At 34.8% G+C, this 19,358-nt stretch overlaps 2 protein-coding genes across 2 annotated transcripts in view; both read right to left on the reverse strand.

Moving 5' to 3' along the window:
* Window positions 1-19,358, reverse strand: part of LOC105985115 (rab GTPase-activating protein 1-like) — a 379,696-nt gene that overhangs the window by 205,137 nt on the left and 155,201 nt on the right. The window lies entirely within an intron of this gene.
* On the reverse strand, window positions 2,833-5,635 carry Gpr52 (G protein-coupled receptor 52). The gene has a single exon (XM_013015703.1). The coding sequence runs from the start codon at window positions 5,603-5,605 to the stop codon at window positions 4,520-4,522; it is 1,086 nt and encodes a 361-aa protein (XP_012871157.1). The 5' UTR covers window positions 5,606-5,635; the 3' UTR covers window positions 2,833-4,519.

Below are 19,358 nucleotides of genomic sequence, written 5' to 3' on the forward strand. Positions count from 1 at the left end.
CATCCTAACAAGAAAAAGAATGTTTCAGTGTATTTGGTGTACTAAAGGAAGTAAGTTATTCCATAACCTTATCTGACCATCTCATCTCAACATCTGTTTGCTAGGTATTTCAAATGATATCTTCATGAATAACTATTTGTGGGAAATGAGCTTTCAGAAATTATAAGACTCTTCTATATTTTAAAACTCTGAAGTTAAACCTAAAATTTGAGTTGAAACAGATTCGAGAATAATAAAAATGTTACTTCTCCAGACCCAAAGAAACATACACTGCATGATTTCCCTCACTTGTAATAACTAGGACATGTCTAGGATATTCTTAGCAGAGGATCACAATGGCTCAATAGCAATATGGATATGACCATATAAAATGCTTATTGAAATGAACTCCAAGAAATAGAAGCAAGAGTTTGGTTTTTGTTTTGTTTTGTTTGGGTCCGGTCATGGGGCCTGAATTCTGAACTCTGGGCCTAGGCGCTGTCCCTCAGCTCTTTCAGCTCAAGGCTAGCATTCTACCACTTGAACCACAGCGCCACTTCCAGCTTTTTTCTTTTTGCTTATGTGGTGCTGAAGAATCGAACCCAGGGCCTCAGGCATGCAAGGCAAGCACTCTACCACTAAGCCACCTTCCCAGTTCCGCAAGAGGTTTTTTTAATTGCATGGTTTGCAGTTATTTCTTTTTTCTTTTTTTTTCCCTTTGGTTTATGCCCTGTGGTCACTGTTTATTTCTGTTCCCTTTGTCTTGTATATAAGTTTATCAGATTTCCAACATTCTTTCTTAAGGAGTCATGATGAGCACATACATTACTAAAGTTCATTTAGTTCTCAAATCTAGCTGAATAGATAGGAACAAGTCCCTCATTTTATCGATATGAAAACTGAGCCTTTGAAACATTCAGTATTTTACTTATAGCCCAATAGTTTATGGAAGCCAGGATTTCAGTTCAGGTTTCATTAATTTGTAGGTTACAAAGTCTTTAGACACTGTATAAATTTCAAAACACTTATAAACTTCAAAACAGCTACACAAATATAGCATCCTTATGCAATAATATATAACGTTAGGTTGAGTGTCATTCATAAGCAAACTGAATAATTAATATAGAATGGAGTATAATGCCAGCAAAATTACTTATGCTTCCTACAAAAAGAATAGGTTCAAATTAAGTATTTACCTTGTTATAGAAATACAAATTAAATTATGTAAAAGGAAAGTTAAGTGGTTTGTCAGTTATATATGAAATGCTGTAGAAAATGAAAAACCTAAACTAGAACTATGATAAAGCCTTTCTTTTCCAACCTTCCCCTTCAAAAAATTCCTTTCAAAAAGAAATTCTAACATCTTAAAAAGTTATTCAAGGAAACATTAACAAAAATGAATAAAAGCAACATCAAGAATATACTATGCCCCAGAGGTTCATTCTGATTATAAACTAAGCTGCTAAGTTTTGGCTTAACTGATTGCTATTTTAATTAAATAAATTCACAAGATCAAAGAAAAAGATATCACATGGGAAGAAATGAAGCCAAAGTTAGAGTGAGAAAAAAGAAATACAACAAACACTCTGAAAAATCTTTTTTTTTTTTTTTTTTGTTGGTCGTGGGGCTTGAACTCTGGGCCTGGGCGCTGTCCCTCAGCTCTTCAGCTCAAGGCGAGCGCTCTACCACTTGAGCTACAGCGCCACTTCCGGTTTTCTGGTGGTTTATTGGAGATAGGAGTCTCACGGTCTTTCCTGCCCAGGCTGGCTTTGAACCGCGATTCTCAGATCTCAGCCTCCTGAGTAGCTAGCATTACAGGAGTGAGCCACCAGTGCCCGGCTTCTGAAAAATCTTATAGGGAAAAGTCAAACAGAAGTACACAGGCTTGAAGGTTTTTGTATATTAAAAAATAAATAAATAAGGCAGTGCAAAAGGGTGAAGACTACAGCCTTTGGCTCCAGGCCGAACGAGTGTGCCAGCTTCCTCAATCTCTGTCACTAAAGGGTTGAGGGAACTTCAGTAAATTTTTTCTTTACTTTCCTTATCTCTAGACTGGGAATAATAATGTAACCTCAAAGGGCTGTAGTGAGGATTAAAAACTATAACACACATAAAACTTCATATTGTTGGGGCTAGGAAGGTGGCTCAGTGGTAGAGCACTTGCCTTGCATGCATGAGGCCTTGGGTTCGATTCCTCAGCACCACATAAGCAGAAAAAAAAAAGCTGGAAGTGGCACTGTGGCTCAAGTGGTAGAGTGCTAGCCTTGAGCTGAAGAGCTAAGGGACAGCGCCCAGGCTCAGAGTTCAGGCCCATGACCGGAGCCCCCCAAAAAAACAAAAAAAAAAAACACTTCATATTGTTATGTTTCATGTAGAAAGACCAGAAGAGTAAAATGCAATAATCATGGCTTCTAGCTTTCTGTTTAGAGCACCTACTGGTTTTTTTTTCTATATATATTTATATTCTAAAGAAGAGAAATAAAAATTGAATTCCTAAGGAATATGTATAATATTGAACATTTTATTAATGTTATGTGAAAAGTTAGCAATATTCTTTCCTTGAACTAGTCTGCATTGAAAAGGTGCATTTCAACTCATTCAAAATACCCTAGCAAATGGGGCAAGAATTAATACAAACTCCAGCTACTGAAGGCCAACACATTTAGACTTGATTACCAAACAAATACACCCTTACTTCTACTCAGTGTTTCAGTAAGCTGAAGCAAAGTCTGATATTGATATACAGAATACTATTTTATTCTTTATTTTAAACCTTTCTTACATGTTTAAAAAATATACAGGGGCTCATTCAGAACAACTTCAATAAAATGACAACACTTTTACTAATGGACCTCTGAAGTAAAACCACAAACATGGTTGGTTTCTAGGTTGAAGAGTCATAGGCACATTTCATTAAATGCATTTTATAAAACAAAGAAATCCTAAATGCTGAGAAGAAAAATACTCAGTGGTTTGATACAAATCTTTTGGTTAGGAAACTTAAGGTAAAAAAGTAAAGAGATCATGTTTTCTATTGTTTACACTTGCCTCACTAGTGATTTCCCAAATATCACGTGATTACATCTATACCCCTGGAAATTGATGACATAATTTCAGGTAGCACACTAAAAAATAATTTATTCTTTGCATGTGGAAACAGATTATTACAAAACAAAATACTGACCACTCTTAACTGCATTTGATAAATAAGTATATTTTTAGCATCACTAAGAATGCAGCTTGTCTAGTATAAATATCTAAATAACTACATAAAAGTATTATCCTTTTAAAATAAGTTTTTGTATTTATGTTTTCAAAGTTACCAACTTAAACAACATTGATCTATATATTCTACTAAGAAAACACAAGGTATAGATCACAGTTCACATTTTCTTTGCTGTAAAAAATATACTATGTGCAAAGCCTATCACACAAATAACTAGTAGACAAAACAGTAAGCTATAATAAACCTAACACCAAAAGTTAATTTTTCACATTTAAAAATTTATAAAAGGACATTCCAAGTAGCATTAAGAGTGATATGTCATTACTAGGTAAGAATCCTACATCTGCATTAGAATTACTTGTGGGTTTTATCAATAAAAAGAAAGCTTCACTATAGCAAAAAAGATACCTTAGGCACATGAACTAATTTCAAAGAAACAAAATAAAAATACTTCCAAAATACATCAAAAATATTTAACACAATCTTCCAAATAGTTACTAACTGGTTTACTGGAAGAAATAAATTATTTAACACTATAAATGCCTTATACTGTAGAGTCTTTCATTAACTAAAATACGTCTGGAATAAGGTACCACAGGGTTCAGATAAAGAAAAATGTAAAGGAAAAAATAGCAGGCTGCTAGGAATAGGGGTAAAGTAAATGTCCTTTTACTCAGAAGTAACAAAAATACTATTGTTTTGTTTGTAACAGAAAAGTTGTGATGCAGAGATTATAAAACCATAATAAAAAGGACTGCGTGGCAAATAATACAATGCTTACTGTGTAACCTCCATGAGGAAACTACTAAGGACTATAGAATAGTGGGTCTAAAAGTACTCTTTGAAACAAAATGTTATACATGGCCACATACGTTGTATGTACATCGGACATTTTTATAATTTCTGCCAATAATCTCTGCAACAAACACAAAGAGTGAAAGACATGGGAAAGAGACAAAATGAAAGACAAAGACAGAGGCAGAGTACAGTTAAAGAAAGGAGACAGAGAGGGGCTTCTCCTGTTCTGTAGAAGACTGGAAATACTTTTTTCATCCTCAGTGCTGAAGTTTTCCTATTGCTACACATATATATTCACATGCTATGTTTCTCTCATGAAATAACCCTCTTTTTATGCTTTCCCTTAGGTTTTTCATGAAAAAGAGAAAAGAAAAACCCCAGATATCTTTAGTCTTGTTCTTCATTTCATAATCAACTATTCACATAAGTAGTTCCCTGGTGGCAAATTTCCAGATGAATCAAGAATACAATTCTAAACCACTGTCAGATTACATTTGATTTAGTATGTAGTTCTCTTCAGATGGAGCAGGAATTGGCCCGTTTCCTAGGTTTGGGGTCTCGTGCTTCTCGATCCTTCACACATATACAAGATGTGCACATTGTCTCAGAAAGTCTTCGGAGGCCTAATCGGAAAACGCTGTTGGAGAGGCTGTATATTACACAGTTACAAAAACTGTTACTTATTGCAAGCCAAGTAGTTAAGAAAGATAGTGTTGGATTGTCCAAGACACGAGAGCTTTCTAGAAGAAAGTAGATAATATATGGGAGCCAAAGCATGTAAAATACACTGGTTATCCTAAATAAAACCATGGCATAACGACGGTCAGGGCTGTGTCCTGTCTCTCTAGAAGCTTCTACCTCATGGCTAGGAAATCTAGCCCTTCGATCATTTATCTCTTTGGTATGTTGACGGCAAATTTTGAAAATGTGGAAATAAGTGAAGCAGACAACAAAGGCAGCAGGAGCATAGAGTAAACAAACAATAAAGCCAGTAAAATAGGCACTAGTGAGCCAAGATGTGGCACACCATTCAAAAATGTCACCGTGGTAACCAGGTTTCCCCCAGCCAAAAAAAGAAGGCAAGAAAATTAGGCAGGAGTAGATCCAGATCAAAATAATACAAATTCTCAGGCGACAAGGAGTGACCAGTTGATTGTAGGAAAGAGGTTTGGTTATTGCAAGATAGCGATCCACACTGATACAAGCAAGGCATGCCATAGAAACACTCTTTAGAACTGAAATGATATATCCAAAAACCTGGCAAGTCAATGACTCATGGACACCTGTAGAGTAGTGAAGAAGAGAAAGAGTAGGAACCAAGCAGCTAACTCCAACGAAGAGATCAGCATATGCCATTGTCTGTATGAAATAGCTGGTAGTATAATGATGCAACAGTGGAGCACAATGAAAGACAAAAATAACTGTTAAATTCCCAGCAATGATTAGAAATGTCAGCAAGACAATAACAACTGTCTCAAAGATGCAGACATCCTCAGCACCGTAGTGACCAAATCCAAGTGGGCAAGCATGACGCTCAGATATATTCACGATGCTGCTGCTGGTGTTCAGGATCTGCCATTCAGTCCACCTGGATTCATTCATGGCTTGGAATTAAAGGAACGTGTAGTCTTGGCTCCAGCAAACAAGTGCCCTTTCCAGCATCTGCTAGACTCTGCACTTGGGTGTCTTAGAACCTGCTTCGGTAGACAGTGTCAGAGCTTCTGTTACAGCTGAGCGTCCCAGAGTATGCTCAGGTCTCTTCATCAGCCTTAGCTCACCAGTGACACATCTCAGCTTTGAGGGATAAGGGAGGAGGGTAAGCTACAAAGGTGAAAAGAGGTCTCTGATTAGCTCCCTCCAGTGCTCCCAAGCAACTTCTATTTTTTTTTTTTTGCAGACATGAGGCCCTTCTATAGAAAATGATTTACCATGTTGCATGAACTATTAAGTCTGAAAAAATAAACTGCTAAGAGAATAAAGATCTTTTTCTCCTAAGAGGGGTAGTTTCTTAGGAATCAACTAGAAAGGAGGAGAAAAAAATTGTCTTAAATTGTCTCAGGATGCCTGCTTCATCTATGACAAAAAATTCACATTTTTAGAATTTAAATAACTAAGATCTCAGCTTTGGTTGGAAAGCTAACAGAAAGTTCATGTGGCAAAGAGTGTCCTTGAGCTCAGTTCAAGTCTGATGTTGATAGGTCAACATTATTATCCATTCTCACTCATTTTCTTAAAGGTAAGAAAAACAATTCTATCAAAGATAATTGCAAAAGACTCATTTCTGGATAGACACAAAGGAGCAGAACAGAAGTAAAAGACAGATTCTAGTTTTCCCTCTAATGCTCATGAGAAAAAAAATATCTCTAGTAGAGAAGATAACATACAATGGATTAGTGGATTAATACCTAAAAATGTGATAAATTTCTGAAATTTTAATTCTGCATTCATTTTGTAAGCAATTAGGTTAAAATAGCTTTAGTCCATTACTAACAGTACTACTAATAGCATTATAATTTATACTCCTTCCCATTCCAAATGAAATCTTTTAACATCTTTAACTAATATCATTAGCCTGATACGCCACCCTCCTTATAATGGAGCATAATAAAAAACATATAGTTCAAAGTAATTTCTCACCTTTGCAACTAAATTCATATTTCACATATATGCAAACATAAATGAAACTTAGACAATAGAAACTTTCCTATATACTGAGCTTCTTTCACCAGGCATATATTCATTATTTATTACTACTGTCATTATTTCTAGTAGGCTCCATAACCTATTTTGCTATATTTTCTATTTCTATTAGATGATTAACACATTAAATCACTACTTCAGTTAAGTCTTCTGAAAGTGAAAAATTACCTTGTTTATTATATTTGCAGTTATGTAGCAGCCATATGTTAAGAAAATGTCTCTTCTAATTCTGTATTCTATTTTGAACAGGTATTCAATTAAAACAGGGGCCATTAGGTAGGTTGTGAGATGGTCTTGTTTTAAAATACCTCAAAACATCAAGATGAGTTTATATCCTCGAGTCTGAAATACTGAAATGCTGGCAGGATAGAGTCCATCCAAAAGGCTTCCAAGGTCATTGTGGCTTCAGGTTAACATTTGCAAAAGTCTTTTGTAAAGTACAGGCATTTCCAGAGTTTCCTGTCAGTCTTTGTTGTCACAGCTTTTGAAGAAAGAGCATGCACTAGAAATAAAAATTTCCTTCAGAAACAATGCAGTAGCTTAATAGAAAGCATTTTTCTGAAAGTTATTTTCTCATGCACCACAACATCATTCAGGGGAGTCCGTCTTCTTTTATAACAGCTACAAGATATTCTTCCTTGTATATTCTTAGTTTCACTTATCACAAAATAGTTCTCTTGTTACAGTAATAAGGTAATGTTTCTCACCTACATTCACTCTTATCAGCTGCTAGGCTAGGCTGTTTGATTCAGAAGTCCGATTTACTGTGATGCAGTTATCAGACGCTGTCAGTAGCTTCTTCACAATTTCTCAGTATTACTGACTCCACCTGAGCCGGAGCCCTGCTCCTCCTCCTCCTCATCCAGAGCTGATACAGAAGAACTCACCATCAGAAAGGTGACTCGGTCCTCCTGCCCCAATCAACAGCACAGCCAATGGCTACTGCAGCTGAAAACTGTCACTAGGTAACAGTTGCCAGGCACATGCAGGCTTATAGACTTACTCAGCAAGCTCCGATCAAGATCGACAAAAGAAAACAATAGAACTGACCACTCCTTGTAATATGTTAAAGGTATTTATAAACTTATAGAGGTATTCCCACTAACCATTTATAAGGATTACTTCCTGTGAACAGAACAGAAAAAGAAAATCTGGCATACAACTTTAAACCCCATAAAGAATCACAAGGTACTATGATACTAAAAGTCAGCAGTAATCTAATGCTCATTGGCAGAAAAAAAACTTATTAATTATTAAATATCAGCTAAGTCTTCATCAACTCAAGGCATATAACTATTTTTCTCTATAAAATATATTTATATTTTGATAAATAAAATTTAAAAGTCATCTAGTAATCTCTCCATTTATTTCCTACCAAATCCCCACAAAATTGATGTGCTTAAAATATTTACTATTTAGAAACACTGGAACTAAAACCACTATATTAAAATCTGTTCAGAAAAATATCTGAGATTAAAGATGATTTAAAAAGAGCACAGGTACCAGAAAACAGTCAAAAGACTGCTTAAGCTACTTCTACACAAATGTGCAAAAAGAATCAAAGGACCCAAGAATTTTGCCATACAATGAATGCTTGAGCTACACCAATACAAGTTTGAAGAAAGCAAAATCCAATCAAATATTTGACACATACTAAAAACATTTTTGCTTATTTTGACTTACATTATTTGTCGATTTAACTATTTCTCATGTAGGGAACACATTTTGTATGTGCTAGTCCTGGTGCTTGAACACACATCTGGGTGCTGTCCTTGTTTTCACTCAAGACTAGTGTTCTACCACTTGAGCCATAGCTCCACTTCCAGCTTTTGAATAGTTACTTGGAGATAAGAGTATCATGGGCCTTACTGCCAGGCTAGCTTCAAATCAGGACTCACAGATCTTAAGACTCCTGAGTAGCTAAAATTAAAGGTATAAGCTACCAATGCCCAGATTAAAACTTTTCTTAAACGTGACTTGTGGCAGACAAATGAAGAGTATTAGATGGGGAGAATGCACTCAAGTCAATTTATAGAATACAAAATTAAAAACATAGGTCTCATGGTTTCCCTTATTTGCAATAACTAGTATATGTCTGAGACAAGCAGAAACGGTCAAAGAAGTTGATGTTAGGCAAAATGAACCCCAAGATAAGGACTCAAATGGTTTTTCTTTCTTGCGAGTGTTTCTAACATATTTTTAAGATATTTCTTTGTTGCTTTGTATGTCCCTCTCCCATGATATAACCCCTGTTTTCACTGTATTTGACGTTGGTATAATTTGTGGCGGGGAAGGGAAAAAACAAATTGTTTAAATAGGGATACAGGTGGACCCATTGCAACAATGAGATGTACAAGATGTTATCTCGAAAAACAAACTTTTACAATTTTGGCAGGGGTGGGGGGTCCGGAGGGGGAGCCGCGGGGGGAGTTGGGGGCGGGGAGATGGGAAGGGCTGAGAAGGGGAAACAAAGGAGGAGGCAACAATGCTTGATAAGAAATGTACGCATTACCTTGCCCATGTAATTGTAACCCCTCTATATACGGTATTTTCACAATAAAAATAATAAATAAAATTTTTAAAAATAAGGGAAAAAAATTAAAGTGCAGGAAGAAGTGTGTTGGGAAGGATGGATGAGAATATTGACAGGGCTGTCACTGGTCAATATGCATTGTATTCATAAACTGCTTTGCAAAATGGCAATCCCTCTGTACAACTACTTAAGGATAATAAAAAAATATGTATGACAAAAAAGTAACTTAGAACTAATTTTAAAATTATTTCAGAATTGGGGCTGGGAAGGTAGCTCAGCGGTAGAGTGCATGCCTTGCAAGCATGAGGCCCTGGGTTCGATTCCTCAGCACCACATAAACAGAAAAAGCCGGAAGTGGAGCTGTGGCTCCAGTAGTAGAGCGCTAGCCTTGAGCTGAAGAGCTGAGGGACAGCGCCCAGGCCCAGAGTTCAGGCTTCATGACCGGCAAAAAAAAAAAAAAAATTATTTCAGAATTAAAATAAATCCAGAAACTTAAGAAGAAAACTAGTATTTGGCATGCTTGTGTACAAGGCAGTATATATAATGCACTATGTACAAAAGCACTGTTATATGCTTGTATATACTTTTCTACATAAAAATCTTAAATCTAATAAGTAGGCCCTACTAAAAGAAAAAGTGGGTAGTAGAAAGCTTAGTAAGGCTTTCCTACAATTATAGGAGTTGAGAAACGGGCAAGAAACACTGTATCTTCTCTTTTTACTGATTATTTCCAAAGATATGTATTACAGCCAGGCACCAGTGGTTCATGCCTATAATCCTAACTACTCACGAGGATGAGATCTACGGGAGGTAACATTCTTTTTTTTTTGGGGGGGGGGTCCGGTTGTGGGGCCTGAACTCTGGGCCTGGGCGCTGTCCCTCAGCTCTTCAGCTCAAGGCTAGCGCTCTATCACTTGAGTCATAGCGCCACTTCCGGATTTTTTTTTTCTTTTTGCTTATGTGGTGCTGAGGAATCGAACCCAGGGCCTCATGCATGCAAGGCAAGCGCTCTACCACTGAGCCACCTTCCCAGCCCCGGAGGTAACATTCTTATCTTCAATAAACTGCACCCCCACCCAAAAAAAAACAAAGAGGCTAGGAGTGGAGCTCTGGCTCAAGTGGTAAAGTGGTGACTTTGAGCAAAAGAAGCTCAAAGACAGCACCCAGACCCTGAATCCAAATTCCAGGACCAGCACACACACATGTACACACACACACACAACCACTGCCCCACAAAGTATTAAGAATTACTTCAGACTTCAAAAAGCTTATACTTCTTTCCATTTTCTACAGCTTTTCAGGAAGATTATGTTACTGGGGTTTATGTGAAATATAGAATGGTAAGTGCAGTTCTTATTTCCAGAAGTATTTATAAGATAGATCTTAGAATGAATACTTTATTTAAAGTTTGAAAGTAAATATTTAAATTTAATGCAAAAAAAGCTAAAAAATTCTATTTAGCAAATTTGTCAAATTTAGCAATTTGTCAAATTTAGCAATTTGACAAAGAAAAATACCTAAAAGCATTCAAATCAAACAAGACCAACTCTAACATTCTCTAGTACAACAATAAATTTTCAATATAAGTTACATTAGAAAGAACCCACATCATAAATAAAGAAAAACTAAATACTGAGTTTTACTACCAAACAATGACCCAAACAAACATAGGTTGCATGGTTTCCCTCATTGTAGTAATTAGAATGTGCTTGTAATAATCTACAAGTAAATACAATGTATGGTAAAAGACAAAAAAAGAAAGAACCTAAACTTGAACATAATAAAACAGGACTCAAAAACTTTCATATAACTGAGACCAAAGGAGGGTATTCTTAGGAAAGGATCACAAAGGCTCAATTGTGCATATTATCATATAAAATGTTTATCGAAATGAATTCCAAGAAAGGGGCACAACAGGTGTTTTGTTATTTTACTTGTTTTTATTTTTCCTCCTTGTCACTCTTGATTTTTTGTACATTTTGTCTGGTATGTAAGTTTATTTGCTTGGGGGAGGAAAAAGGGGAGCACAGAAATGGTGGGACAAAGAATGAACTAATGCAACCGTGATACTCACTAGATAGTACATTGAAAATTAACCATACAACTTGTGGAGGATAGGGGTCAGGAGGAGAAAAAAAAACTGGAAGAAAATGAGGGAAGAAGTGACACTTCAAAAAGAAATATACTTATTATTTAACTTATGCAACTGTAACCACTCTGTACATCACTTTTGCAATAAAAAAAAATGAAAACGTGCTATCAATGACTACAACTACCTCAAGTAACCCGAATTTAAATCATTCTAAAAATACACATTTTAAAAGGAGCTTGGAATAAAAGTATTTCTAAAGTTAAGGGAATTGAAAGAAAAAACTTCATTTAAAGGAATTAAAACACAAAATGATCTGGTTTGACATTTTAGTTCTACAAAATATGGCTAGAAAGCATTTGAGTCTAAAAATACTAAAAATAATCCATAATTGCAAAGGGTTGCAAAAGCTATATAATAATGCTAGAAGCATTATATAAGCAGTGCCTTTGACCAACTAAGCCTCCTTCTTTCTTTCTACAAAATTAATCTATAAAAGGATTTAGTACTTCTAATAATGTAGTTTTCTTCCTTTCTTCCTTCCTCCCTTCCCTTTCCTTCCCCTCCCTCCTTCCCTCCCTTCTTTCCTTCTGTTAACAACTAACTTTAGCCTTTGACTTTCTTCTCATCTATTCCTTTTTCTACTTGGATTATAAGAGGAACTAATTTATCTTGTGAAGATCTAATAACAAAAGAGCACTAGTGCCATGTATTTACATAGCTCATTACATATAGTAGTCTTTGTTGATACTAAGCATCATTCTCCTCATTTGAGGGGTCATTAGTTGTTTCATTATCATTCTTTTCATAAACATTATGAACTAATTCTCCTTTATTTCAACTTAGGAATACTATCAGAAAATTATCTAAGAAAAGTCATCATTTGAGATTCTCAGATTGTTTCACATTTACTCCTAATAGTAAACTGTATAATTTTATTAGATATACCACAAATATCTGAGTTATTTAAATCATAGGTATATTTTATATATTATTGTGATATTTAATGCTGACAGATTAAAAGCTATTTTTTCCCTAAAAATAAGAAAAAGATTGTTACCACACCTATGCATTCTGTACTAGAGGTCTCAATCAGTATACTAGGTAAGAAAAAGTAAAAGTCATTAAAGAAAAGAAAGAAATGACTATGTACATAAGGAAAACTTTAAAAAGAAACAGAAAATACTATTCAAGAGAATTAAGTTGGAATTTAGTTCTACTTGTTAGAACAAGGAGTAAACTAATATTTTATTTTTTCAGAGTACAGGTTCAATACACAAGAGTCATTAATTTCTCACACAAGGAGTCAAATTATAAAATAAACCATTTGTAGTAAATTAATAAAGTAGTGTAAATTTAGCAAAAGGTTTAAGAACATTACCCTGAAAATTATCACATTGTTGAGACGAATTTAAAAGTCCTAAGTAAATGGAAAAACATTACATCTTTATAGAAGGTACAATATTGTTAAGGTTATGTCAGTTTTGTCTAATTTTTTCTTCTTTTTTAATTTTTGTTGTAAAGGTGATATACAGATGGGGTACAGTTACTTGTCTAACTTTATCAATAGATTCTTGGATGTTTCAATTAAAATCCAGACCACTATTTTTATAGAACAAGCTTCGGTTCAAAAATCTATATGTAAACATAAAGAATTTAGTATAGCTAAGAAAATCATAGAGAAGAACAAAAATAAAGTTAGAAAATGGACACATAACCTCATTGCAAGACTTGCTATAAAGTCATAGTAGTTAAAACTGATACCAGCATAGACAAATGGAAGGACGAAAAGAATAAAGGCTATAAAAATAAAACCCAGAATAGTACAGGCAACTGAATTTCAACAAAAAATTCATTTCTAAAAGAAAATACTATAGAAGGATATATTCATGACCTGAGTAGACAAAAATTACTATAACAATGTTACTATAATAATGTTTAAAATTCTTTAAAAAGTCATCATTAATAAAATTAACAAGCCAGTAGATTAGAAGAAGGTATTAACAAATAAATGTCAAACAAAAGACTGATATCACAAATACATAACCTTTCTTATGATTTGTTAATAAAATTCTGTTTTTACATCTAAAACAGCCAGGTACTGGTAATCCTAGCTACTCAGGAGACTGAGATCTGTGGATCATGGTATGAAACCAGCCCAGGCAGGAAATTCCATGTGACTCTTATCTACAATTAACCACCTAAGAACCATAAATGGAGTTGTGGCTCAAAGTCATAGAGCAAAAACATTCAAGAACAAGCAGCCAAGCCATGAGTTCAAACCCCACAGTAGACAAAAATATTTAAAAAAATTAAAATATAAAACAGTAGTCTCATAGACAATGGGAGTAAAATACAGGTTTCAGTATTTTAGGGAGGGACAGGGAATGTTATCAATGTTCTATTGTCTAAGAGAGTAACAAAAGATAATGAAAATGTAACAAAAGATAATGAAAATGTAACAAAAGATAATGATACTTTTATGGCCAGCCGCTGGTGGCTCACGCCTGTAATCCTAGCTACTCAGGAGGCTGAGATCTGAGGATCGCGGTTCAAAGCCAGCCCAGGCAGGAGAGACCATGAGACTCCTATCTTCAATAAACCACCACAAAACCGGAAGTGGCGCTGTGGCTCAAGTGGTAGAGCGCTCGCCTTGAGCTGAAGAGCTGAGGGACAGCGCCCAAGCCCAGAGTTCAAGCCCCACGACCAACAAAAAAAAAAAAAGGATACTTTTATTATGTACTATTATTCAAAAAAATTAGAAAAAGTATTTTGAATGTTTTACCACAAAGAAATGATGTTTCAGAAGCTAGACATGTTTGTACTGAATTTGAACATTATACAGCATATACATTCATCAAAACATCACATACTACCCTCATAAATATGTAAAACTTTCACATGTCAACCAAGAATAAAAACAGGGAAAAAAGGAGAAAGAAAGGAATTCAGGGAGGGAGAAAAGAAAGATATACTTCCTATTCTGCCTTCATAAACTAAGAATTCTGAACCTAATTTAATGTTTAAACAATAAGCTGCGACCTTCATTGATAGAGCATTCTCTTCTAATATATATATATATATATTCGAATATATGTATACATATACACACACACACAGTGTGTGTGTTTGTGTGTGCTTTAATTTCTACAAGTAACCAGGTACTTAAAGTAATAATATATATCAACCAGTATTTCTAGCTTTATTTGTATAACAGACGTTTTAAGAGTTTAGAAGCTACATATCAAAAATTAAGCTAAGAATTTTTCTCAGAATAAATAAAAGCTCTGCTTGATAAGTAAGTATCACAGTTCAGTCCTGGGTGGTCAGTAATTTCTAGATAAGTGTGGTATATTTTAGTATGTTTTAGCACTATTAAATACTTGAATTTTAAAATAACAAGAAAAAAAGAAACATCAAGATTTCTTAAACTTACTATTGCTATTTGCTTCTCTTACTTTGTGCAATAATACATCTGAAAATTAAAGATTTTTATCAACTAAATCCTATAAAAATGAGTATTATATCATGGAATGTTTTTCAAAACAGTCATTTACCTTCAAATTTTGTATAGTGGAAACAGAGGAAAAACTTTAACCGCCCCCTCCCCCCCAAAAAAAACCTCCCATACTAGAAGCAAGGCTCAAGTTGTAGAAACACTTGCCTAGCACTAAGTTCAAATTATAGTAAGACAAAAAAAGAAAAAAAAACTCGAAAAGTCTGCTAAAACTGTAATGAAAACAGAAGAGTACAATCGGATTTTAGATAATAGATTCACATTAAAGAAAATAAATGTTAATTTGAATTCATTTTTAATTGAAAGGGATTTTTCCCTTATAAATGAAAATTGCTATTTTTTAAGGTATCTTATTGTTATGGCAACTGAAGTACTAAAAATAATAAAAGAAATATCAAAGTTGTTATAGCAACTAGAATTTTAAAAAGCCATGAAATGTAGAATAATCAAACCTTAACTTGGCTTGTAATGTAACATCTATGACTCAGTTTTTGAAGAAAACTTGGGATACTCATGCTCAAATCTGTATGAGTTGTATCTAGAATCTAAATTAAAAAAAAAAACACAAAAATTTCATAATGACAGTTCAAATATCTTTTTTGTTTTACTTAAATTCCTCATCATTCTATATACATTTGATAATGTAGCTGCGGCAACCTGTAAGTTTCTGAACTACATGAAAAGCAAGAAATGATCACTCAATGAATAGCTGTTCAACTGAATTCAACTTTCTGATTGTGTGAAATCTATGTTTTTAGCCTTCAAACCAGTGACTTTCGGTCTTTATTGCTCTGCTCTAGAATACACCTTTATTTCTACAATATTCTAAATACTTTATTAGAAGCAGAATGATAACCTGGTTTATATCGTATAACAAAGTATTGTTATGTAATGTTGATGGCAACATTTGTTGAAGCATTTACCATCTTGTTAAAGCCAACTAGTTTTAATTTGTTGGAGAAGAAAATATAAAGAAGCCTCTTGTTTCCATTTCTTGGAGTGCATTCCAATAGGCATTGTTTTTTATGGTCGTATGCACATAGCTATTGAGCCATTGTGATACTCTCCTAAGAATGTCCTACTTTGTTCTCAGTGATGCTTACAGTATTGTTTAATTATCATGTCCAAGGGTAATTATGTGTCTTTTACTATCCATTGAATCAACTTGCAGATTTATAGACATATTCTAGTTATTACAAATGAGAGAAATCATGCAGCCTACCTTTCTTTGGGTCTGGATTACTTTGCTTAATATAATTCTCCATTGTCACTATTTTTTATTTCTATACCCTTTGTCTTGTATATAAGTTCATCTGATTTGGGGAAAGGAAGAGGAATCACAGAAATGGTTAAACAAAGGGTGAACTAATTCAACAGTGATACTTACTAGACACTATGCTGGAAATGAACTTTACAACTTGTGAGGGAATGGGAGGGGGGAAATGAGAGAAAATGAGTAACATTGTTCAAAAAGAAATATATTCATTACCTTACTTATGTAACTGTAATCCCTCTGTATATCACCTTTACAATGAAATTTAAATTTAAAAAAACAATATAAAGAGATTTAATATGTAAATGTTACATCAAGTGAAGTATATGAGACCTATCACCACATCACACATCAAGTTTTTCTAGGGAACTAGAAAAGTAGTTTAAAGCAGGCATTAGTGGCTCATGCCTGTAATTCTAACTACTCAGGAGGCTGAGATCTGATGATCATGGTTCAAAGCCAGCCCAGGCAGGAAAGTTCATTTAATTTCATATTGTTTATAGAGTCATCAATTATGGATGCTCAGTACATATTTTTGAAAGGACAATGTTTCTATTGCCCCAATACCTTTCCACCAAAGAATACTACTTTACAAATAGACATTACTGACTTTATATGTATGTGTATGGCATATTCAAGATATTAAGTAACAACATGAAACGTCAACAGAAAGGAATAACTTTATTTTTATTTGTATATATTTTTATGGCAAAGATACTGTACAGAGGGGTTACAGTTACATGAGTAAGGTAATGAGTACATTTCCTATTGTTTCCTCCTTTGTTTTTCCCTACCATCCCTTCCTTCCCTCCCCACCTCCCCAATTACTCCGCCCCCCCAAAGGCCAAGTTGTAAAGTTTGTTTTCAACATAGTGTCTTGTATATCTCATTGTTACGATGGGTCAAACTGTATCCTTATTTCAGCATTTTGTTATTTCCTTTCCCTCCCCAAATTAGAAAAAACATATACACAAGATGCAAGACACCAGAATCAAATACAGTGAAAACAGGGGTTATACCACGGGGGAAAAAGAAACAAAAAAAATCACATGGTAAATTATAAGTACATTAAATAACAGCAAGAAAAATAAAACCTCTGTGTCCCTATCTTGGGGTTCACTTCACTTAGCATCATCTTACATGGTCATATGTACATAGCTTTTCACCTTTTCTGCTTGTCCTAGATATATACTAGTTATTGCAAATAAAGGAAACCATGGGACCTATATTTCTTTGGGCCTGGCTTACTTCACTAATATGTTTTTTCCAAGTCTCTCCATCTCCTAACAAATGGGGTTGTGTCATTCTTTCTGATGGAGGCATAGAATTCACACACATACACACACACACACACACACACACACACACACACATGCACACACACATTTCTTGATCCATTCATCTACTGAGGGGTATCTGGGTTGGTTCCATATCTTAGCTATGGTAAATAATGCTGTGATAAACATAGTTGTGCTGGTAGCTTTAATATGGCCTTGTTTGTGATCATTTGGGTAAATGCCCAAAAGAGAGATTGCTGGGTCATAGGGGAGCTCTACATGGAGTCTTTTGAAGATCCTCCATACTGCTTTCCAAAGTGAACAAGTTTATACTCCCACCAAGAATGCAGTAGGGTTCCCTTCTGTCCACATCCCCTCCAGCATCTGTTGTTTATTAGAGTTCTTGATTATAGCCATTCTAACTGGGGTGAGGTGGTATCTCAGTGTTGTTTTGATTTACATTTCTTTGATGGCTAGGGAGGTTGAGCATTTCTGCATGTGTCTATTGGCCATCTTTCTTTCCTCTTCAGAGAAGTTTCTCTTTAAGTCTTTAGCCCATTTATTAATCAGGTGGTTGTTTCTTTGAGGATTTGTTGTTGGGGAATTTAACTTTTTGAGTTATAAGTATATTTTAGATATGAGACCCTTGTTCATTGTATGGCTAGTGAAGATCTCCTCCAGGAATAACTTTTTAACACTTGAACCAGAGATATACTAACCAGATAATTTAAAATCTGTTTCAGGAAACTAAAATAACTTTCTGGGTAATTTCATCAAAAAAACATTTGAGCCAGGCATCCACTGATGCTCAAGCTCAAGCTTGTAATCCTAGCTACTCAGGAGGCTGAGATCTGAGGATCATGGTTCAGAGCCAGCCGGCAGGAAAGTCCGTGAGACTCTTTTCTCCAATAAACCACCAGAAAACTGGAAACGGAGCTGTGGCTCAAGTGGTAGCCTTGAGCTGAAGAGCTGAGGGACAGAGCCCAGTCCCAGAGTTTAAGCATCATGACCGACAAAAAAAAAAAAAAGAGCATATTAACAATCTTTATTACAAGACAATTAGGCTCCCTGAGAATACCTTTGTTTTGAAAATCCCTGGTGACTAGCAAAGTGTTTGGGACATGATAAAAGGTGAAAATATCTGCTACCTAAATCAGGTTGACTTTTATATGTTCATTCTCTGCTACCAACATTACTGTTACAAAACTGGAGCCTAATCTAGAATAAACAACAGAATTTTTTGAAAACATGAAAACCTGAAGTGGCTTAAACTAAGAATATAAAGCTTTTTTAAAGAGAAAGCTAAAAATATTATACTTTGTCATCATTCTTGGGTCATGTTATGGGTAAATGAGGGGGGGAAATGACAATCAAATGATTTGACCTACATCTGACAGTACAACTTTTGCACCAGGCAGTTTCAAAGCTAAGTGGTTAAAGTGATTAGCCAGCACAGGGAACAACTCAGAACATTGAACCTTGGACAGAAATCACTTTTAAGAGACAGAAATTGAGAAAAAGAAAAAGAATAAACTTATTATGTTGTTTTTAAGGCATGCCTAAAAGAGGCATGAACATTGCTAAAGTGGCAGAGGCCCAGGAAGAAAGTGCCTCTATTCAAAAAGATGTGGGATCAAAGAAGAAAATTTGATTTAAAATGGAACTAGAAGGTTAAAATTGGGATCAGCAATTACTTTGGGTAATTTTGGGCCCACTAAATAGCACAATGCAATAAGATTATGAAGTCAAGATATAGAACTTCAAAAAAATGGATGTTTACATATATAACATAACCACATGCATACAAATTCATATAGATTTTAAAAAATCCTACTAATCTAACATCTCCACAATGCCAACTTCAATCCTATATTACAGTTTTTCATATGGATTAAAGTTTGGTTATTGTGGGTCTACAACATGCTAAATTTGAATGGTGAAATAACCAGGTATACAACCATTTTAA

This window comes from Dipodomys ordii, unplaced genomic scaffold (genome assembly GCF_000151885.1).
Source record: "Dipodomys ordii isolate 6190 unplaced genomic scaffold, Dord_2.0 Scaffold27, whole genome shotgun sequence".
Classification (NCBI taxonomy): Eukaryota; Metazoa; Chordata; class Mammalia; order Rodentia; family Heteromyidae; genus Dipodomys; species Dipodomys ordii.